Source organism: Bos indicus, chromosome 11, assembly GCF_029378745.1.
Source record: "Bos indicus isolate NIAB-ARS_2022 breed Sahiwal x Tharparkar chromosome 11, NIAB-ARS_B.indTharparkar_mat_pri_1.0, whole genome shotgun sequence".
NCBI lineage: Eukaryota > Metazoa > Chordata > Mammalia > Artiodactyla > Bovidae > Bos > Bos indicus.
In genome coordinates, this window is record NC_091770.1 from 101158690 (window position 1) to 101180429 (window position 21740).

Genomic DNA, 21740 nt, shown 5'->3' on the forward strand with positions numbered 1-21740 from the left:
TCAATAAAGAAGCTGCCTGAAATTCAGGAGACCCAGGTTCGATCCCTGGGTCAGGATGATCCCCTGGAGAAGGAAATGGCAAGCCACTCCAGGATTCTTCATGCCTGGAGAATTCCATGGACAGAAGAGCCTGGAGGGCTGTAATCCATGCGGGCCACAGAGTCTGACACAACCTGGCAGCTAAGCACCATAGCCTGGTAGGAGATGAGCTCAGGGTCTCCCTACTCTGCCATCTTGGACCAGAATTTCGTTAAGCAATCATGTTTATCCCCATTCTCCATACCCACGCCCATATATTCTGCTCAAGGTCATGTGGCCCCAGTGAGCTCACTGTGACCCTCTCTGCCTCAGTGGCTGGGATGGAACAGGAGCTGCTGCCATCTGCAGAGACCCGAGAGCTCCTCCCGACACGCAGGGGGTCTGGTACACGGCCTCCACCACTGTCCTTCCCGGAATCATCTCTTGGTTCCCAAGTGATGGCACCTTCCGGAGAGCTGCTGCCACCGCTGCACAATTAACCCCAGGCATAGCCAAGCACCCCCTGTCCTCTCTGCTCCTAAAATAACGAGCATTCCTTCCCCAGGCTTGGCTCCAGCCACCATCTCTCCAAAGGGGTCCTCACCAACCCACCCCGGGGGGCTCTCCCATCTCCGACTCTCCAGGCAGTGCTGCTTCCCCACCCCACTCTCACGAGGCTCAGACTCTTTGGTTCATCCTCCAAGTCTCCCTGACAAAGCCTGCTCCTGCTCCTCTGGGAAGACTTGCCCACCCCCTGCTCATCCTTTGAAGCCTTTTACTTGTCTTCTCCTCGGGACTGTGGGCTCCAGGCTGCTGCCTCTCAGGCACAGAACAAACGACCTCATACACAGGAGATGACCAAAGTGCGTTTGTCAGGACGGCCCTGGGGCTCCAGCGGCTAAGACTCCGTGTTCCCAATGCAGGGGTCCCGGGTTTGATTCCTGGTCCGGGAACTAGATCCCGCAGGCCACAACTAAGAGTTCGCATGCTGCAACTAAATAAGATTTTGCAGGCTGAAACGAAGATCAAAGATCCTGCATGCTGCAATTAAGACCTGGGATAGCCAAATAAGTGGGCTTCCCCAGAGGCTCAGTGGTAAAGAATCTGCCTGCCAACGCAGGAGACACAGGAGACATGGTTTGATCTCTGTGTTGGAAAGATCCCCTGGAGGAGGAAATGGCAACCCACTCCAGTATTCCCACACTCCCACAAAGGAGCCTGGTGGGCTACAGCCCAGGGAATCGCAAAGAATCGGACTTGACTAAGCGACTGGGCACACACACAGCCAAGTAGATAAGTAAGTGAATGTTTTCTAAGTGTGTTTCTCAAAAAGGGAGCGCCGGTGTGTGCCATAGGACGGGGAACCTGAAAACATGTTCCATGAGGAAGCTAGGCAGAAAAGGCCACCTTTCTCATGATTCCATCCACACAAAATATCCAGAATAGGTTGATCTATAGAGACAGAAAACGGATGAGAGTTTGCCAGGGCTGGATTGCTGGGGAGGGGGTGGGCAGGCGATAGTTAATGAGTGCAGGTTTCCTTTTGAGATGAAAATATCCCCGAATTCACTGGTCATGTGTTCACAACTCTGTAAAGATACCAAAAATCATAGAATTGGACACTTTAAATGGGTGACTCTTATAGTATGTGAACTCTATCTCAATAAAGCTATGGGAAAAAAAGTTTAAGACACCCGTCTGGAAGACCAGCTAGCCCTCAGTGTATATTTGTGGAGGACGTGTGTGTGCTGAGTCGCTCAGTCATGTCCAACTCTTTCATGAGCCCAAGGAATGTAGACTGCCAGGCGCCTCTGTCCATGGGATTTCCCAGGCAAGAATACTGGAGTGGGTTGCCAGTTCCTCCTCCAGGGGACCTTCCCGATACAGGGATCAAGCCCACATCTCCTGCGTTGCAGGTGGGTTTTTTACCACTGAGTCATCAGGAAAGCCTCTATTTGTTGAGGATGCTGAGTCCTAAATAACCAACTCCTGTCATCAGGATGTTGTCGAGACTTTTAGCCACATTGAAAGAAGGAATCTCTGGTTTCTCATGTAAACCAGGGTCCAGGGTAATCCTTCTCAGGCAGCCCCCTCTGCACATTTAACATTGAGCACCACCCTCAGGGGAGGGCAGGAGGGCGGGGGTGCATGTCCCAGCTTGCAGATTAGGAGACATGGGCGAGCAGCCTGACCTCTCTCAGCGAGACAAGTGGCAGCCAGGAATAGCGCAAGGCGTCTAACTGCGTCCCGCCTGCTGTAAACAGCCAGCCGCGCCACCCTTCATCTGTCTGATTTTAAAAAGGACCATAAAATACAAACCAGGGCAGCAGCCCTGAAACCTGAGTTGGGCTCAAGCTGATGGAGAATTTCGGCGTTTCCCAGTCTGCAGGGACACGTGGGGAAGGCGCGGCGGCTCGGAGCTGGGCCAGCTTCTGCCAGGACGGGTGTCAACCGTGCGGCTCTGCCTCTCTGGTCACAGGCACAGAGGCCAAGCTCATCGCGAAGATGCACTTTTTTTTTTGCATTGGATAATTTCTGTCTTCCAGCGCCAGAGGGGCTGCTGATGACGCCTACTAAGCCTCATACTTGGGGACCTTGTGTGCCAGTTAATGAAGGAACAGTTAAGGGCAGTGTGGTAGAATTGGGGTGTGGTGGAAAATGGGGGGCGGGGTGGGGTAGCCAAAAAAGCCAAGTCAAAAGACAGCTGTTTGGCTGCAATGGGTGAGCCCCTGTGCTGCAACTGTTGAAGCCCGCGCCCTGGAGCCTGTGTAAGCAGGGAGGCCGCCGCTGGGAGAAGCCACGCACCGCAACTAGGAAGCGGCCCCCACCCTCTGCAGCCATAGAGACCCAGTGCAACCAAAAATAAATAAGTAAATAAATAAATCATTAAAAAAAGAAAAAGGCAGCTGTTTGAAAACAGCCCAGCTCCGGGCCTTCCCAGCTGAGGGACTTTGAGCGAGGCCCTCAGCCCTTTCGGAGAGCCAGTTCCTCGTCCACAGAAGACCATTTGATGATGTATAGGGACAGGAAGGGGCTTCCCGGGTGGTTCCGCAGTAAAGAATCTGCCTGCCAATTCAGGAGACACGGATTCCATCCCTGGGTAGGGAAGGTCCCCAGAAGCCATGGCAAGCCACTGAAGTACTCTTGCCTGGAGAATCCCATGGACAGGGGAGTCTGGTGGTCTCACAGAGTCGAACACGATTTAGCGACCAAACAACGACAGGGATGGGAAGGGGTGGTGGCAGACCAAGTGTTCGCTCTTTAGATGCCCGTCTTGGTGGGATTTCGTTCTACTGATGATTCGGATGGATCCTCGGTGGACAGTGTGTGCACACTATGGTCCATACCTATGACGTTTGCCTTAATTGAGGGCCCAGATCCCAACCAGAAGAGAAACAGTCTCCTTGGGGCCTTTCAGGCAGGATAGATAAGGACCAAGAGACCACTCAAGCCCAAGGAGAGAGTGAGTCCATGAGCCATTAGAAATGTCCAGGGGCCTGAGAGTATCACCAGCCTCTGGCTTTCTGCAGTTGACAAAAACCTGTCTCCCTCTTGGGCCCAAATGGGGTTTCCTCTAGGCCTCAGCCGAGCCACAAGGGAAACCCTGGTGGCTCAGACGGTAAATCATCTGCCTGCAACGCGGGAGACCTGGGTTCGATCCCTGGGTCGGGAAGATCCCCTGGAGAAGGCAATGGCACCCCACTCCAGTACTCTTGCCTGGAAAATCCCATGGATGGAGGAGCCTGGTAGGCTACAGTCCATGGGGTCGCAAAGAGTCGGACACAACTGAGCAACTTCTCTTTCTTTTTTCCAGGCCTCAGGGCCCAAACTGGAGGGACTCTGTCCAGAGCAGAGGCTGGGCTGTACCCAAAAGTGGCGTTAGAGGGGGAGGCAGGCTGGGTGTGGGGGGCTGGCGCATCTGCTCCTCCCTGGTGTCTTGGGGCAGGTGGGCCTGGCCCGGTCCAGACAGCCGACTCCTCACGCCCTGGCTCCTGGGGGGTGGGACGCTGCAACAGCCGGTGGGAGCCGGGTGTGTGTCTCACCCCAGTCTGGGGCTTCTAAATTTAACTTGCTATCAGCCTGAGAGGCTGGAGGCTTCCACCGAGTGATGAAATGCCACTTGGAATCCAGTATGCTCATAAGTGCTCCCCCTGCACAATCTCCTCCCAAATGTCACCCTCAAACGCAGGAAGCCATCTGAGCATCCTCGCATGTCAGCGTGAAGATTCGAATGTCCGAGCAACTGCAGACCCTGATGGGGTCCAGCCCGGCTTCCTCCTGCCGTGAGCCAGGGCCGCACCCCATTGTCTGTTGATACGTGCACACGCATACATTCACACACGTCCAAGCACACACACACGCATGCCACGGTCTCATGCGCAGAGCGCAGGAGCTGACTCTGAGGTCGAAAGCCAAACCACGACAGCAAACTGCACCACCCATAAGCCATCTGGGTGGAGGGCGGCCAGGCCCATTATGCAATTTCCTGCTGTGGTGTTTCAGACCCCGGAGACAGGATGCAGAGTACCGTTGGGATGCTGCAATGCGGCAAGCCCAGGAAGACACCAAACCAGCGACCACAGTGAACGGGGCCCCGGGATCTCTGCAGCCCGCTGACCGGGCGGCCCCTCCCAGGCAGGGACCCAGCGGGCTCACCCGGCTCACCGTGGCCCAGAGAACTGACCACACAGGGACTTCCTGTCGGGGGAGGAAGGCATTTCCTGCCTGGGGAACCCAGGATGGACTGAGCCACAAGCAGGGGGGCCTTCTTATTGTTTTCTTTGTTTCTGTTTTGTTTTTAATTTTTGGCTGCCCAGCAGGGCCAGCAGGACCTTAGTCCCCTGACCAGAGATCGAACCCGCGGTCCATGCAGTGGAAAGGCGGAGTCCCAACCACTGGACCGCCAGGGAGTCCCTTGGCAGGGCCTTGTTATTGATAGGCACCATTATTGGGCACCAAATGTGTGCGCCACAGTGACGCACTGTTGAGAGCACGCAGCGGAGTTTTGGGGTGGGGTTCAAACTCTGGCTCTGCTGCTCCCCAGATGCGTGGTCTTGGGCAGCTTATCCACTTGCATTCTCCCTCAGCTTCCCCATCTGTGGAATGAGGACCAAGATAACACCTGGGGTGTAGAGAGGGTTCAGTAAGTTAACACCCAGAACCCCAGTGGAATGGGGTGCTCGACAATGGCCTTGAGTCCATGGCCCACCTGTAGAGCCCACACCCACTCCAGGACCTCTGGGCTGCCCCAGCTCCCATACTTCCATAAGAAAGTTCGGATAGAAGATGGTATTTAGGATCAGTGCTCTGGCCCCACACAGCCGCTTTCAGCAGCTGCAGGTGTGGGCAGGATGCAGGGCCCTGTCCTCGGTTGACCTTGACTTAGCAGCTGTGTCTCCATGTGAAGATGGGTTTGCAAATCTGTGTGTAAGGACCCAGTCCACACACCAACCCTCCTGTCACACACTTTCTACTGTTTGCCAGAAAACCAAGCTGCCCCCAAGTCCTAGCTCCATCTCCAGTCTCCTGCTCCAACCCGGGGGCGCTGTGGGTGAGGAACCAAGGTCCCCAGGCTGTGGACCACAGAGGATGCGTCGGCAAAGTGACCCGCCTTCTCCTGGGTTCTCATCCCAGGCCCTTAGCACCAGAATCCCCAGGCTCCAGCCATGTACCCACCCCCAAACACATTCACCCGCGAGGCTGGAAATACAGAGCCATCAACACCATCCCACCCCCTTGCCAATGAACCCACTGCTTCAGAAACATCCAGATCCTAGCCAGGCCTACTTTAAAATTCCATTTTATTTCTCTTTGTATTTGTTGCTGTTGTTTTAAAAATGTTCACGGTACATTTTTTTTTTTTTTTTTCAAGAGTCTTGTGCCTCCTGGTAAGTGCACTGGTTTGCTTTCACAGTACTCTCCACGACGGCGGACGGTCCTTATTGCTGAAGGAGTGTGTCCACGCCGGGGAGTGGGGACACCGGAGGGATAGGGGTGGGGAGCCCAGGTGAGAAGCCTGGGTCTGTGCTCCTGATCCGAGAGGCTGAGGGACCAGACCCAGGCTAAGTCGAGCATCCTTAGCTGGACCTCCAGCCTCCCCAGGGTCTTCCCAGCCCTCTCTTTAGAAAGGCCGGGAGGGGCAGAGAAAAAGGGGTGAGGGGTAGAGGATGGGGGTGGGGAGTGAGCCAGGCAGCAAGCTGACTGGGAGCCCAGGCATGCAGTAGGCATGGAGGTAGGGGGGAGGCAGCCGGAGCAGTGATGGCCTCCAAGAGGGCCCTGCTCCCTCTCAGGGGGAGTGGGCTTGGGAGACTCTACCCCCCGAACAGCTCAGGACCACTCCTCCCCCAGTCAGAACTCCTCAGCGATGGCCCAGCCCAGAAGCAGCGCTGTGGTTCCTGACCCCTCGCCCAGAGCCCTCTCTCCTTTTTAGTGCAAGAAAGACCTGAGTGCAGAGAAGGGCCTAGCCGCCTAGAGGCCAGGTCCCGTCCACGGCAGCCGGACTTGGCCACCCCGGCGCCTCCACAGCTTGTCCCCAGGGTAGGGGGCCTCGTATCCCCCTCGCTGGAGGCTGTGGCCTCTCTGGGTGGCAGGCCTCCCTCCAAACACACCAAGGGAAGCTGGCTGTCTCCCCCCACCACCCCCCAACCCCGGGGCCTGACAGGGGTCCCCGAGCACCAGGTGGCCCGCCAGCCACACCAAGTTCTCCCCCCGTCCAGTGGTTCCAGGAGAGCTGCTCACCTCCCATTGGGAGCAGGCTCGGGAGATGGCTGGACAGTAAAGCACCCCTTGAATAAACGCAGTATCCCACGGATAAAGGAGCAGAACGAGGACTCAGTGACCCACGCCCTCCCACGGTCACTGGGGCTCCTCCAAGTGGCTCATCTGCAGCAGAAATGCCTTATTTCACTCATCTGACAGTTTTCTGTGCTTGATTACCATCCGTTAGAATGAGGGACCCAGGTGACGTCGCTGTGGGTCTGGCAAGCTTGGAGGAAGAGGGTTTCAGCTGGGTGTCCCTCAGCTCCTGCAAGCAGCAGACATTGTTAAAAAAAAAAACAACAAAAAAACAGCTTGGTGTCACTCAGGACCAGGTCCTGGGGCCCCCAGAGGGCCCTCGTTCCCTTCTGTGAGGACAGGCAGCGGAGGCGGGGTGGGGGTGGGGGTCTGCCTTCTGCCTTCCCAGACCCAGGAATGCCCATCTGTGGGGGCCCCCACCTCCAGCACTGCAGTGCCCAGAGCCTGTCTGCAGCCCTCCCCCAGAGTACCTGGGAGGGGCGTCCCCTGAGAAGATGCTGCAGGGAGGTGCAGGCCCTCTTACCTCTGAACTACAGCTGGGTAGGGTGGCTGGCCCCCTCCAGGCATTGGGGACCAGTGTGGATGGAAAGAGAAAAGCTGAGATGTGCCAACGGACCCATCCAAGGACCAAGATGCTGGAAATTCTTACCTGCAACTCACAGGACCCGCCCTCTCTCCTCCTAGCCCCACCCAAGGCAAGTTCTGGCTCCAGAAAAGACAGGTGGGACACCTCCGGCTCAGAGCTCAGAGCCCTCTCTGCAGGCAGTGGTTAGGGGATGGGGTTCTACCTGGGGCAGACAGAAGGAACTTCCAGGGCAGAATTGGTCTGTGGTTTCGGCTCAGCTAAAACGAAAGAATGAGCAGCTGGTTTTAGATCTACCTGGGCACCCCCGACCACGTGGGCAATACCCAGGAGGAGGGGCTTGGGGGCATCTCTCTCCCCATCCCCTCCTCCCTCGCCTCTGGCAGAAGATACAAAGTCCAATAGAAAAGAGATCCTGCTTTCTTTGTTCCGGGTTTTTTTTTTTTTTCCTTTAAAATCAGCTTAAGGCAAAAGTTTGGCAAAGCAAGTCTACATAAGGCCGCATGACGGAGGACGGGGCGGGGGCAGGGGGGTGGGTCTTTCCCCTGGAGGGGCCCGCCGCACCCACCAGGCTCATCACCAGCTCCTCCTCAGACCCTGAACCTCGTAAAGAGGCATTTAAAAAAAAAAAGAACAGAAAAAGCAGTTGTTTCAGGGTGTCTGTTGCAAATGAATGAACTTGCGAGGAGAGGAAAGGAGACCCAGGGCGACACTGACGGTGCACGTCGAGGGGTCGGTCCTGCCTGGGCCTCCCCCTCCCCCAGGAAAGCAGGTGCCAGAAGGGCGGGGGCGGGGCGGGGTGGGGAGGGGCCATCCCAGGGGCATTCGCACAGTGAGATCCGCCCCGCCGGAGAAGGTAGAAAGGTTGTATTTCGCTGAATGACCACAGAGTCCGTGTGGGGGGTTGCTTGAGCGGTGTCCTCATCCGGGTGTCACCACGCGGGCGCCCCCGGCCGCTACCGGTGCTTGGGCGGGATCACCACCAGGGGCGGCCCAAACTTGGGGCGCCACATGAGGACCTGAGCGTCGTTGGCGTTGGGCTTGACCAGGGCGCTGGGTGGGATGGGCTCGTTCTTGCTCAGGATTTTGGGCTGGTCCTGGGCAATGGGCTCCCGGAGCCGGGCGCGCTGGCCCAGGGGCCGGGTGGGGTTCACCTCGATGCTCAGCTGCATGCGCCAGTGCAGGGTCTGCAGGATGATCATGTCGTTGGTCGAGGTGTTGGTGGCCACCAGCCACGTGATGAAGCTCTGGTCCCGGTAGATGTTGGTCAGTTTGGCCACGTTGCTCTCACTGACGGGCACGGCCCACGTGACGCTGGGGTAGAAGTTATCGTTCATGCTGATGATGAACTTGGAGTTTCTCTTGGTGGGGCCCACGATGGTGCAGGTCTCTGTGGTGTTGCCGTACCACGGGTAGTTCACCCCGTCCGAGTCGCTGATGGCCTCGATCTTGCCTTCCTGGAGGTCCGGGAGCTCCCAGCTGGACCTGAGGATGGGAAGGCAGTTTACATCACCAGCCAGCCACAGGCTGGTCTGCATCCCTTTGTCCTGGGGGCTCACCTCTTGGGGTGGGCCGACAGGAAACAGACACCCCAGCATCAGGTCAAGGAATTGGGGCTCCCCTAGACCTGGCACCCCCCCCAAAAGCCACATCCTGTTCTCTTGCATCATCTCAGATTGGTCTCCCCCCTCCCCACCCCGGAAACCACTCTAGACAGGGGCTGGACTTTGGGAAGCCCTGGCTGCCCCTGGCCTCAAGGGGATGTGTCCCAGGGAGGGGCCTGGGGGCAGCGCACAGTAATGGGGAGCCCTGACATACGCTGTGCCCCCCACCCCAGGTCCTGGTGGCTGGTGGATCAGCCACATGCAGCCCTGTGGTTTCAGTGAGGGCAGAGGCCACTGATCGTGAGAGGCTGGGGGTCGAGGGGCCTCTCCTGAACACACAGCACATCAGGGCACCCTGCCTGGGAGTGCAGAGGGCAGGGAGTTTCTTTCTCTTGCTTTAGGGGCTGACAGGAAGATTCAGGGCCCAGTGGCTGTGAGGTCGGCACTTCTAAGAGTGATTCCAGTCCCTCCATTGACCAGCACGTGACCTAGGTCAAATGCCTGCGCTCCCTGAGCTTTGGTGTTAGCACCTGGACCAAAGGCACAGGAACCAGTGCCCAGAGCCCTCGCTCAGACTCTGTCCCCTCCCCTCCAAGTCTCCTCCACCACGTGTGGGTCTGGGCTCCCTGGCCCCCTGCCCAGCATGGCCAGCATCATAGGTAGTACCCCCTTCTTTCTGCTCATGTCAGCCTAGAAGAAGAAGCACAGTATGGCCTGAATTGCTCCCACCCAGTCAGCCCATCTTCGGAGCAGCAGAACCAAGAAAACCTGAACAGCCCATCTCAAAACACCACACTCAGTCCCTGCCTCCGGGCCAGCTATACAGTCAATGCCTCCTGGCCTTGCTGCAGCTGCCGGGGAACCTGCACTTGCAGCTTCAGGCCCAGCTGAGTACCAGCAGTACTTGGTCAGCCCGTCTTGCTTTCAGGGGTCTCAGTCTTCCTGGGGTGGAAGAAGGCGGCTGGGCTGTCTGTGGAGTTCAGACTCAAGAAACCTACTGGACTTGCTCAAAGTCTCAGCCACCCTCTCACTGGTGTGACACCTGAGCAAAGTCCCTATATCCCCTGGGCCCCAGACTCATCACCTTGTCCCACCTGGGGTCACGGAAGGATTCAGGCAGGAACATGCCAGCCCAGGGCAGGGCACAGGACAAAGGCCAGTGACTGGTGTCTGCTGGCACTCCTGTCGCCATGGCTATTGCTATAATAATAGCTCTCAGACAGAAGAGGACACTGGCCTGTCCCAAGTCACTCTGAGGACACGTGTGGCTGGACAGCAGCATTCGGGGAACCCACCCGTTAGAGACTCACCAACAATCACCTCCACCCCACTAGGCAGATAAAGTAAGGAAAGCTGCGGGTGGGGGTCTTTTTCCTCAGTGATTCCGCTGGGCAGTGAGACCTGGGCGCCTGCCACACCAGACGCTCTGCCCCCAGAATTCTGCACCTGTGTACACTAGCAGTTCTCTCCAGAATATATATTACAAAATGTATTTTTATTCACAGCAGCACTGTTCACAGTAGCCCAAATGTGGAAGCAACCCAAGTGTCCATCACTGGACGATGGATAAAGTGGTCTGTCCATTACAATGGAATATTATTCACCCTTAAAAAGCAAATTCCGACACACGCTACAACATGGATGAGCCTTGACATCATGCGAAGAGAAATAAGTCAGACACAAGAGGACAAACACTGTGTGATTCCACATATATGAGGCCCCTCGAGGACTCAGATTCAGAGACAGAAAGCAGGATGTGATTGCCGGGGGCTAGGGGAGGGGCACGGACAGCCAGGGTCCCACGGGTGCAATCTCAGTTGGGGAAGATGAAAAATTTCTGGAAATAGATGCACAACAGAGTGGATGTTTTTAATACCCCTGAACTTAAAAATGGTTAAGATGATAAATTTTATATATATCTTTGTTGTTTTGTTTAATCACTCAGTCGTGTATGATTCTTTGTGATCCCATGGACTGCAGCCCGCCAGTCTCCTCTGTCCTTGGGAATTTCCAGGCAAGAATACTGGAGTGGGTTGCCATTTCCTCCTGCAGGGGATCTTCCCACAGGGATCAAAGCTGCGTCTCCTGCATTGGCGGGCAGATTCTTTACCACTGACCCACCAGGGAAGCCCACGTATAACTTAATCATAATTTAAAATGCATTCCTGAGATGTAGCATTTAATGTTGCTGCTGCTGCTAAGTCGCTTCAGTCGTATCCGACTCTGTGTGACCCCATAGACGGCAGCCCACCAGGCTCCCCTGTCCCTGGGATTCTCCAGGCAAGAACACTGGAGTGGGTTGCCATTTCCTTCTCCAATGCATGAAGGTGAAAAGTGAAAGTGAAGTCACTCAGTCGTGTCTGACTCTTAGCGATCCCATGGGCTGCAGCCTACCAAGCTTCTCAGTCCGTGGGATTTTCCAGGCAAGAGTACTGGAGTGGGTTGCCATTGCCTTCTCCGATCATTTAATGTTAGCAATTAGTAAATGTGGTCACTACTGGAGGGATAATTAGGAATGTGATTTTTGCTAATTTTTCTGTTTATTTCATTAAAAAGGTCACAAATTAGCGTAACACCTGTCTCATAGGCCATCTCCAGCCCGGGGCCCTGAGCTCGTCAGACTCCAAGGAAGGAGGTCACAGTTGTGAACCTGGAGATTCAGCTGTCCCAGGGGGATGGCCGCCACAGACCAGAGAAGAGGGTCAGGGTCCCTGTCCTGAATTTCTCAGAAGCCCGTGTCCCACCTGCATCCAGCCTCCTGGAAGGCACCCACTCTACCTTCTCATGGTGTTTCACTCTTAAAAATTGTTTTTTGGGTTTTTTTAAGGCAGAAAGCCATCTCGCCAAAGGCCCCCTTTCACTTCCTAAGAGCTGGCTTGTTTGGGGGAGTGGGGCTTGGTACCCGCATGGCCCCCCTCTCTCTGTGTCTCAGCCTCTGACCCCAAAGCTTCAGGTTCCCTTTCCCCTACCAGCCCCCCCAGATGCCCACGCGCTGGCTCAGTCACAGACGGGTGACGTCCCCATGAGCGAGCAGACAGCCCTGTCTCACGTGGCGTATTACTCAGAACCAGGGCCAAGGGCGTCTGTTTTCACATCATCACAGGCCAGCTGAGCTAGCTGTGGTCTCGGTCCAGTCTCCGAGTCGAGGCGGTACGAGGGGGCGTGGGTAAGGGCACAGTAGCTGAGGGATGTGGGCCAGCCCGGGGCCAGTATCACCCTGGCTACCAGCTCTGGTCAAGTCACAGATGTCAGCTCCACATGGGTCCACCGTGGTAATCACACCCACCTTCCAGGTTTCTGTGATGATTAAACCTGTCGACACATACCACCTGGTACGCGATAAACAGCAAAACGTGGAAACTCCCGGAGAACATCTGAGGGAGGCGTGCCTCTCACACTAATGGATTTGCCAGCCCCGATGTGACCTGAGGCCTTCTGACCTCATTTATGTTTCCAAATTATCTGGGCTCTGAAAGGAATAGTTTCATACAGTTCCTGCCTTGAAGACTTCCTGTTTGTTCTACAGGGACCTCGGGCTTCGAGGCAGAACCTTGGTTTTCCGCTCCCAGCACACCCTGAGCCTTCTGGTTTGCAAGGTGAGGACAGTACAGCTACAGATGTCACCGAAAGGTCTGGGCAAGGCTCTCAGGTCCACACGGATGCCCAGCCAGCACCAGATCTAGGTGAGGAGGGGGATTTGTGAACACAAGCAACCGCCCATCTCTGCCCAGCGCCTCCTGTCCAGACCCCAGGGCAGGTCCTATCAGGCCTCCCACAGGGGAGCAGGGGACATGGTCTCCCCCATGTCCTCTCCCCCTTTGCTCGCCGGCCTACACAGGTCTTCAGGGCGACAGTGGCCACAGGATGTGTGGCACCAGCACAAAGTGAAAGTTGTTCAAAAGTTAAGAACTGCCACGTGGTAACCATGGAGCCAGGCACCAGGCCGGGGGCCCTTCAGAGCACAGGACCCCGCTGTGCCCACGCCCAGGAAACTGGCCCGCTTCCCGTCACTCTCCCGCCCTCATCCTGGAGGTGTGGGAAAGCAGAGGACGGCAGGCAAGTCCAAGCTTCAAGCCGGGCTGCAGATGCTTTCTGGGGCCTGCTGGCAGCACATCTGAGCCAGACTCCTGAGTTCCCCTCAAACCCCACTCCTTCTGCAGCGCCATCCAAAAGCCACTCAACAAACGTCTGCAGGAACCCCCACGGGCGCTGGCCACCCCGCCGTGGCGACCCGGTCATTGGCGATGTTGGGGGCCCTGCACCCTCTGGACGCCCGAATCCATCCCTGATTGCCCCCTTCTCACCTCCAGACTGCCCCCCGTACCCCCCCGCCTCGTCCCTGGCCACAACCCTTCACCTCTCCCAGGTCTCCTCCTGCCCTCTGCCAAGCTCTCCTCCCTGAAACACAAGTGATCTTTAAAAACACAAAATGGATGGCACACTTCCTTTCTCCAACCCGTTTAAATCTGCCGTGACCCCTCTTCCCCATGGCCCTGAAAGTCAGATGCAGGCGAAGCTGAGGGCCCCCAGGTGCATGCCTGCACGCGTGCGCACACAGTCTGCAGCGTGCAGACGCTCCAAGCAGTACGACTGACGGGGAGTGAGTCTGAAGGGGTTACAAAAGGCCTTCCCTGCAGGCCAGAGAAGGGGTTGAGGCTGTGCCAAAGGGCGCCCACAGAGGCTGGGGAGGGTCACCCTATGGCCCCAGGCCCAGCCACCAGCCCGAAGTTGGCTGTGCTCAAAGGCCTGTGGGTAGAGAGGGAAGGAAACCAGAGGTGCCCAGAGACCAGAGGTGTGACCCTCCTGTGGGCACTGTTTCCTCCCACCTCACCGCTCCCTCTGCCCAGGCCGCAGTCCCAGGGCCTGCCACGTGGGGAAAGGGCCCAACAGCACCTGTTTCAGTTTTCAGTTTTAAAAGCTGTGTTTTGTTTCGTTTTTAAAAAGCAAGCCATAGAGAAGTACCCAAAGTGAGAAACGTGAATCCTGCCTTCTGGGCCGCCCCCTTCCTCGGCAAGGTTACTCACCACACCCCACTCTGGTGAACATCCTTGTGAAGCTTTCTCCCTGCACATACCCAGTATATGTTCAGTTTTTAGTGACAGAATCTTGATGCGAGCCCCTCTTCGTCCTATGTAGCAGCCTCGCCATACTCTGCCCTGGAGACAGGACACTGGGGGTGTTTGTGGCTCTTTGCCACGATGGCCGGGGCTGGAGTTTCTGCCCGCACACACGTCCTTTCTGCCCCGCTCCTTCCATTCATGTATTCATTGACTCATTTGTTCAGTAGACATTTTTATGTGCTTACTACCTGCCAGGCACCAGGCCAGGGGCTCAGTTTCTGTTAAGAGATGCCAGAACTACTGGGTTGGCCAAAAAGTTCATTCAGGCATCTCCACAACACAAAGAACCCGAACAACAGTGCCAGAGTTGAAGGTCCCGTGTACTTATAATTCTGAAAGCTCATCTTCCAGAAGCTGCCCACATTGTACCCCCCACACCAGGCATTACTGATCCTTTCCATTTTTAACCCAGATCCTATCAGCAGAAAAAAAAAAAGCATCTCCCCATTTCATTTGCCACTCCCCTGATCATGGCGGTGGCCGGTGCCTCCCCGCACAGCCCGGGAGACGCCAGCTTCTGTTTTCTGCCCTCAGAAGGCGAGGGTGGGCATGATCGCCAGGCGGGGGCCGGCCCAGGGGCAGTTCTTTTGGGGTCGGGCAGTACCCCCGCCCCCAACTTCCTCCCACCCCAAAGCCTGGAAACGAGGACTTCCCTCTCCGGCCACCACCAGGGCCCCGCAGATGGGGGAGGCCGCCTTCCGGGTGCAGAGAGGAAGTACCGTCCCCAATTGTTCTGCCCGGCCCCCCGGGCAGGCCCAGGCCGCAGGAAGAGGCCACGTGGTCACCAGGCCATGCCTCCTGACCCGGCCCCAGACCTGCTGGAGCAGAGCAAGCCTCCTAGGGCAAGTGGCCTCGGGTCTGAGCAGCCCCAGCCTCAGCATCAGTGAGGACCTCTTGGACTCCTTGGGAGACCAGAGAGAGACCGGGGAGCCAGGCAGAGGCCCCTCCACCCCTGCCAGGCCCTTTCCCACTGGCCTCGTCATCCTGCTCAAGTCATCGCAGGTCTGGCTGCAAAAACCCTGAGAGGTCTCATCGCCAGAGATTCCCATGCTCTAGGCGGGTATGGGAAGCCGAACCCAAAAGAAGAAGAGCAACGACTCTAACACAGCAATCTGTGCTGATTCCTTGCCGGGCGCTGTGTAACTGATGATGAATGAATGCTAGTTACGGTAGGGATAGCAACTATGAAACCAGTGCTTTGTACACGCAGACACTGTGCTGAGTCCTCATCAGGCACTATCTCATTTAGTCCCTCAACAACCCCATTTCACAGATGGGAACAGTGAGGCTCACAAAGGTTGGGAACTTGGCCTGAGCTTGCCGTACCTGTGGATGGTGGAGCTGGGGGGCCATGCCCTGCTGAACAAGGGCACGGGCAGGTGGCATTGTCAATCCAGAGAGACCCCCATGTCTTGAGCTGTTCTCCTCCCCTCACCCCAAGCCTGCCCTTTGGCAAAACCTGGAGCCAGAGCCGGCCTTGACTTTGACTTTGGTCGTGAGCCAGATTCCCTGGGGGCTCTAGCGGGAGAGCAAATTAGGGATAATGTGAAGCGTCCCACACACAAGGGAGAAATTGGGACTTGTCACTTGGAAGATTGTGCCAGCTGACAGGTGGCGGCTAAGGATTGCGGAGGACGGGGCTGTGGAGGCAGGCATCTCCAACAGTATTTTTTTGGGGGGGGGGTAGCTTTTAAAGCAATGTGGGCTGAACCCCAAACGATATAGAATCCTCTCAAGCTGGCACAAGAAACTCACCATTTTCTAGCTCTCCTCTTTAAGCTGGGGCATTACTGGGGTTTGGCGTGTGGCATTGTTTCACTGCAAACATTTCCAACCCACAATGTCATTCAAAAGGGTTCTCCTCCTGGATTAGAGATTAATTTCAAGCAGGGATAATGTTTGGGGGTATTACGGGTTTTGGTTAAGTATTTGGAATTAATATTTTTAATACAAGAACAGAAACCCTAACCTAACCTTTGCACCTGGCCATCCGCTCCCCAGGCCTTTAAAGCCCAGGGGGGCTTCATTTTAAGGCTTCAAATTGCCTGGGTCTAGCCCAGCAGTTCTCAACCAGGGGTGACTTTTCACCCCTCCTGGGGACATCGGGCAGTGTCTGGAGACATTTTTGGCTGTTAGGATTGGGGGAGGGAGGCTTCTGGCATTGAGTGGGTAGAGACCAGGGACACTGCTCAATATCCTGCAACGCGCAGGACAGCCCCAGTCCCAGCAAAGTTAAGGGGCAGCTCCGGGCAGCCTGAGGCCACTGGTCACCCCACCTCTCACCACCCCTGACTTTCCTTCACATCACGGGGCTTAAAAAAGTGAAGAAGCCTCGTTATCACAGGAGGTTTGGGATAGGGAAGAGTCTTTCCATCCCATCAAAATGCTTCCATCTGGGACTTCCCTGGCAGTCCAGTGGTTAAGACTCTGAGCTTCCAATACAAGGGACGTGGGTTCAATCCCTGGTTGGGGAACGAAGATCCCATATGCTGCGTAGCAAAAACAAAATGCTTCCATTGGTATTCAAGCTGGCACAGCTGTCCAGGCTTTTTCTGGAGGCCAGAGCCTCCCCACCGGCCAGAGGAACCATGCTACTTGCTAATTCAGTTTCTTAATACAGTTTTGTTGATTAATAATCAAGCAGTTTCCAACTGTGCATTTCAGCCACAGGGCAGTCACCTACAGCTGTCCTCTCCTCGAATCCTCCCAGCAGCCTACAGGCACTTCTAACTCCCCATCCACAGATGGCAAAGCCTAACCTCCAAGAGGCAACTTGCTGAGGCCCCAGAGCCAGCACTGAGGTCATCCTGACCCCAGAGACTGAACTCATTAATGGCCAGTCCCTCCTGCCCCTCCAGGGAGCCTCCAACTCTGCTCTTTCTCTGGGGCTGGTCCCATCTCCACCGGGACCTCAGTGGACCCTGGATAAGGAGGTCCGTAGGACACAGGGGTCCCTACGCTGAGATGTGTTCCGAGAAGGGGAGAGAACAAAAGGAAACACATACAGAATGAGGAAAACGGCTTTCAACCACTTGAAAACTCAAATCACGCGACTCACACTGTTAACTGTTAAATTCTTAAGTCAGGGAATAGGCTCTGTGTGAAAGAGGAAGACCTGGGCTGGGGAGAAAATTCAGCACGAGGAGTAATTTACATCTATCTGAATTCAGCCACGATTCTTTTTACAGGTCCCGTCACCCACTCCCTGTCTGACAGGAGGATCATCACAGTAACGACAGCGTTACAGACAATAGTCACCTGCAGTAAGTATCTACTGTGGGCTTGGCGCAGGGCCGAGAGCTTGACCAATGTCACCTCCCGTAACTCAATAAGCCCATGCTGCAAGGCCTATGACTGGCCCCGATTTGCAGACGAGGAAACCGAGGGTCAGAGTGGCTAAGGTCACACCCTGGAAAGTGACAGAGCCTGGACTGGAGCCCAGGTCCGCTTGACTGCAGTCTAGGTGTGCGCTTGGTTCCTCTAACCAGGAACCAAGGACTGGCACAGACAGAGAAAGGTCAGCTCAGGTCTCCTGACGCAGGCCTGCCTCCAGCCATAGTGCCCCAACGGACCTGGAGCCACCAGAGGTAGCCCAAGGCCTTGAAGACTCACGGGTGGGGAAACTGAGGCTCCAGGCCAGGCCTGCTCCCTCCCCACCACACAGCAAAACTCAGCCCCTTCAATCCTCCGCAACTTTCCTCTTCCTGGCGCTCACAGGAGGAGGACGGAACTTTCCAAGTTCAGAAGGACCCTCTGACTTCCCTATTCCTTCTCGGGAAGAAAACAAGCTTAGCCTAAAAGCCTAGAAAAACCCTTGTGTCTTGCCAGTTGTCCCAGATGCCCTGCAAAGCCTGAGAATATTTTGGGCTTAAGACTTCTTAGGGAAGGTCCACACCAAGTAACTAAGAAGCGTATTTCCCTTCTTGGGATGGAAAGTCAGTACCATCTCCTGCCACCCCCGCCAACCCCGCCTGGTTTAATAACCACTTGGAGAGTCAGACCTGGAGCATAGATGTCAGGTAGACAGAGGGGAGCCGATGAGTGTCCAGATATGGCCCACGTGCCTCTCGGGGTGGCCGTGGTTACACCTAGTTTTCAGTTTTTCCATGATCTTCCTGTTGCCCTTGTAACATCAGAGTCACAGGTGGAGAAGCCACAAGATTTGGTGTCCCCTCCCCATCCTCTCTAATTTCAGGTGGCTCCGGGGGTTCTTAAATCAGTTTCAAGTCTGAGGGCAAGTCTGCTACAGGACGGGGGAGGTGTGTTGCAGGGGTTGATCCCGAGAGAGAGGCTGTGGGCGAGCATCCATGGCCACTCCCAGGGGTCTAGTTGGGGGGCTGCCTGGTGCCTTCAGAAGCCTCCTCGTGCTCAGAAACAGCTATTGTCATCGCCCTGTCTTAGGCACCCCTTCAAGTTAAGTCACTTCCCTCTCTGTCTACCACTGCTCTTTGCACACTCAGGGTGACCATCTCTAAGATCAGGGCACCTGCCAGGATCCTAAGAGGCCTCACCAAGCGCTACATTACCCCGAGGACATTCCAGAGACCGGGCTGGAGAGAAGAGGCCAGTGGGCTCCTCTCAGCTGTTAGGGGCCCCCTGGAGCCCTCTGCACACTGATGATGGAGGTCCACAGAAAGTGGCCTTCTGCCCCAGAGAGAGAGAACACTGCCCTGCAATGCAAACCAAGTTTCTAAAACCCTCTCCAACAAAACTCTATCCTGAACAGAGCAGAGCATCCCCCCAGGTCTTGATGTGCCTCCGAAAATGCAGGGGGACAAGATCAGGCTCAACACAGAGCCCTGCACGCTAACTCTGGAGGCTGTGGAAGCCCATCTCTCCTTCCCTGAGTGCCCACTATGACCACGTGGGCTGGCGGAGGCCTGAGCTGGGCCAAGCCCCTGCCCCTCCAGTGACCCGGGACAGCACGCCTGCTTTGCCAAAGAGGCACCCGATGGAGTGTCCCTCTGCTTCCTGGGCATCTTGCGGGGAGGGAGATGGGAACCCTGGGGGGAGCAGGGACAGTGGAAGGGAAGGTCCTAGAGCCGTGATCCCGATCTGAATCAACAGGCAAGCCCTCTAGGTCGCCTGGCCGAGGAGGACTCAGAGAGCACTTCCACGTCTGCCTCATGCCTCCCTCTGGCCCTGGAGAGACCCCTCTGTAGCCTCCCCGCCACGTCCCCCCCTTCTCCCCCCGTCAGCGGCCCCCTCCCCGAAGCTTGCTTTTGAGCAGTACTCACATGCCCTGCTCCCCATACTGGTTGTAGAACTCCATGTGGCTGCACGCCTGGATCCAGCCGACTATCCAGGTCTCCTTCTTGGGGATGGGCGGCATGACCACCTGGGCCGAGGCACGGAAGTGGGGTGTCCGGTAGCGGAGCACCACGCTGGAGGACTCATCGATGCTGGTGGGGATGGGGTCGATAGAGGCCTTCACATCGATCACCGTGATGCCTTCCCGGAAGACTCTGGCTTTGCCTCCGATGCTCTGAATGCAGCCCATGGCACACAGGACCACTCTGATCTCCAGGGAAGACCAGCAGTCCCAGGGGAAGCTGGGCATTGACAGGATGGAGGCCGCCGGACCCAGTGCAGACAGTAGTACAGCTCTTCAATCTCAAATCCCAAGACCGATATCCATAGGATAGAAGATTCACTGAGTCCAGGGGGTTCGCATATCACTACCGCGGGGCCACTTTATAAATAAGGATTTTGCTGCATTTCAAGGGCCCTGGGTTCTCTCTTCTGCGAGCAGTGAACAAAAATCACCGATATTCTTTGGGTTAAAAAAAGGAAAGTTTGGAGGTTAATGGATAAGCATGTTGTTCAGACATCCAGCCCTTCCCGTGCCTCACACGCGGGGAACGCAGCTCCGAGACGCTCCCTGAAGTCTTCGGGCGAAGAAGGCAAACGCCGGCAGACACATAAATAAGGAAGGCTGCGTCCCCTGCGCGGTGCCGCCACCCTGGCTGCCAGAGACCGACTTCCTGCCCTTCTGCCTTCCGCACGCGCTCGGGCACACGCACCCGGCCGCTCGCCCGGCCCGGTCGAATCAATGGGAGAGCAGTTTCTGTTCAGTCGGCCAAGGTCCGGGGGCCCTCGGGGGCTTCCAGGAGGGCGAGCGCCCGGCGCGGGCCGCCCGCGGGGTCCCCGTCGGCGCCCACTCGCGGGCGCGGGCCGACGCCCCCACGCGGGCGCGCCGCGTCCCCTCGCCGCTGTCGCTGTCGCCGCCCGCCGCCGCCGCCGTGCGGGGGGCCCCGGGGCTGCGCTCGGGCCGCTGCCTGGTTCGCCGCGGCCGCCGAGGACCTGGAGGGGGAGGTGGAAGGGACAGGGCGTCAAGGCCGGCCTCAAAGTTGAACCGAACTTTGCTGCGGGGGACGCGCTGGGCGGCGACGCGTGTGCGCGGGGCGCGCGGGCTGCGGAGCTGACCACGCACCTCTGGGCGGTCTCCCCGGAGGCGGCGGCCACCCCCCCAACACCCGCCCGCCCCGTCAGTGGCGGCCGCACGACCGCGCGCACCAGCGAATAATCGCCGCCCGTGACATCTCCGCTGACACCTCGCGGCCCGGAGGCGGGGTCGGGGAGGGGGAGGCCACTGCCTGGCACTGCAGTGGGCCTCGTGGACTTTGGGTCCTGGCACTGCCCCCACCTCCTCGCCGCCGGCGCCCCTTCCTGGTCAGACTCCCTCCGGGCCCTCCGCACCACGGGGGGCGCAGGGCCACCCTGCAGGCGGGTCAGGTCGGACGCACGCCCCTTCACGAGCCGGGGCTCCCCAGGCTCCTGAAGGGCGCAGTGCCCCTGCCCCACCGCTTTTATGCCCCTCTAGCCAGCCCCGAGTGGCCCCCCATCCCCGCGCGTCCGGCGCGCTCGCCGCCGCCGGGGAACTTTGGCGCGCACGCCCCCACCCGGGCGGCGCCTCCGACTCACCTGCCCCTCGGGCCGCTCCGCGTGCCCGGGCTGCCGCCCTCCGGACGCCCCCGACCCCACCACGGGTACGTCCTGGGGGCGCCCCCACCCCCTTTCTCGGGGAAGTGTCCTTTAGCTCTACAGGGGTTTGGGGGCCGGCGTGGACGACCCCCCGGCCCCCAAGTCCTCCTAGCTAGGGGCTGCCCGGCGGGTGGGGGTCGGGGGTCGGGGGTGGCCGGGGGCGGAGGGGTGAGGCTCGGGACTCTCTCGCCCTCACCCCGCTCGCCTGCTTTATTTTATGATCATCGTGAGCGTGCTGTCGCCGCTCAGCCCCGCCGCCGCGCCGCAGCCGCCTGGCGCGCCCCGCGCTGCCTCGCTCTGCTGCAGCATCGGAAAGGCAACCAGGTCAAACTTTGCAGAAACTCAGCCCCTGCGCCGGCCTGGCCCCTAGTCCGCCCGCAGCCGCCGGCCGGGAGCGCAGCGCACGCAGGGACCGCCGCCCGCTCGCCGGCCCCGCGGGGGTGCAGGTCCGCAGGGGGCGGCGGGCGGGCGGGCGAGCGGGCGCCGCCTCCTCCTCGCCGCCCGCCCCGCTCTCCACCCTCGCTCCCCGCACAGAGCCCTCCTCCCCACTGGTGATCCTCTCCCCCCACCCCTTGCCCCCCTCTCGCTCCCTCTCTGTCTCTGCAGCTGCTGGGGGAGCCGAGCCTCTCCTTGCAG

At 57.6% G+C, this 21740-nt stretch overlaps 1 protein-coding gene and 1 long non-coding RNA gene across 3 annotated transcripts; both read right to left on the minus strand.

Moving 5' to 3' along the window:
- Window positions 1-5802: 5802 nt before the first annotated feature.
- LOC139185869 (uncharacterized) lies at window positions 5803-7857 on the minus strand. Its single transcript, XR_011569470.1, has 2 exons — window positions 7337-7857; window positions 5803-7042 (listed from the first exon to the last, which is right to left on the minus strand). It is a non-coding gene; the product is annotated as an uncharacterized lncRNA (long non-coding RNA).
- Window positions 7858-8248: 391 nt separating this feature from the next.
- On the minus strand, window positions 8249-20263 carry FAM78A (family with sequence similarity 78 member A). Of its 2 annotated transcripts, none has more exons than XM_019971035.2 (2): window positions 19358-20263; window positions 8249-8881 (listed from the first exon to the last, which is right to left on the minus strand). In XM_019971035.2, exons 1-2 carry the CDS (start codon window positions 19678-19680, stop codon window positions 8353-8355), a joined length of 852 nt encoding a protein of 283 aa, XP_019826594.1. In that variant the 5' UTR covers window positions 19681-20263; the 3' UTR covers window positions 8249-8352. The 2 variants fall into 2 exon arrangements, with proteins under 2 accessions (XP_019826594.1, XP_070655536.1); XM_070799435.1 differs by lacking the exon at window positions 19358-20263 and adding an exon at window positions 18122-18428.
- Between the last annotated feature and the right edge of the window lie 1477 nt (window positions 20264-21740).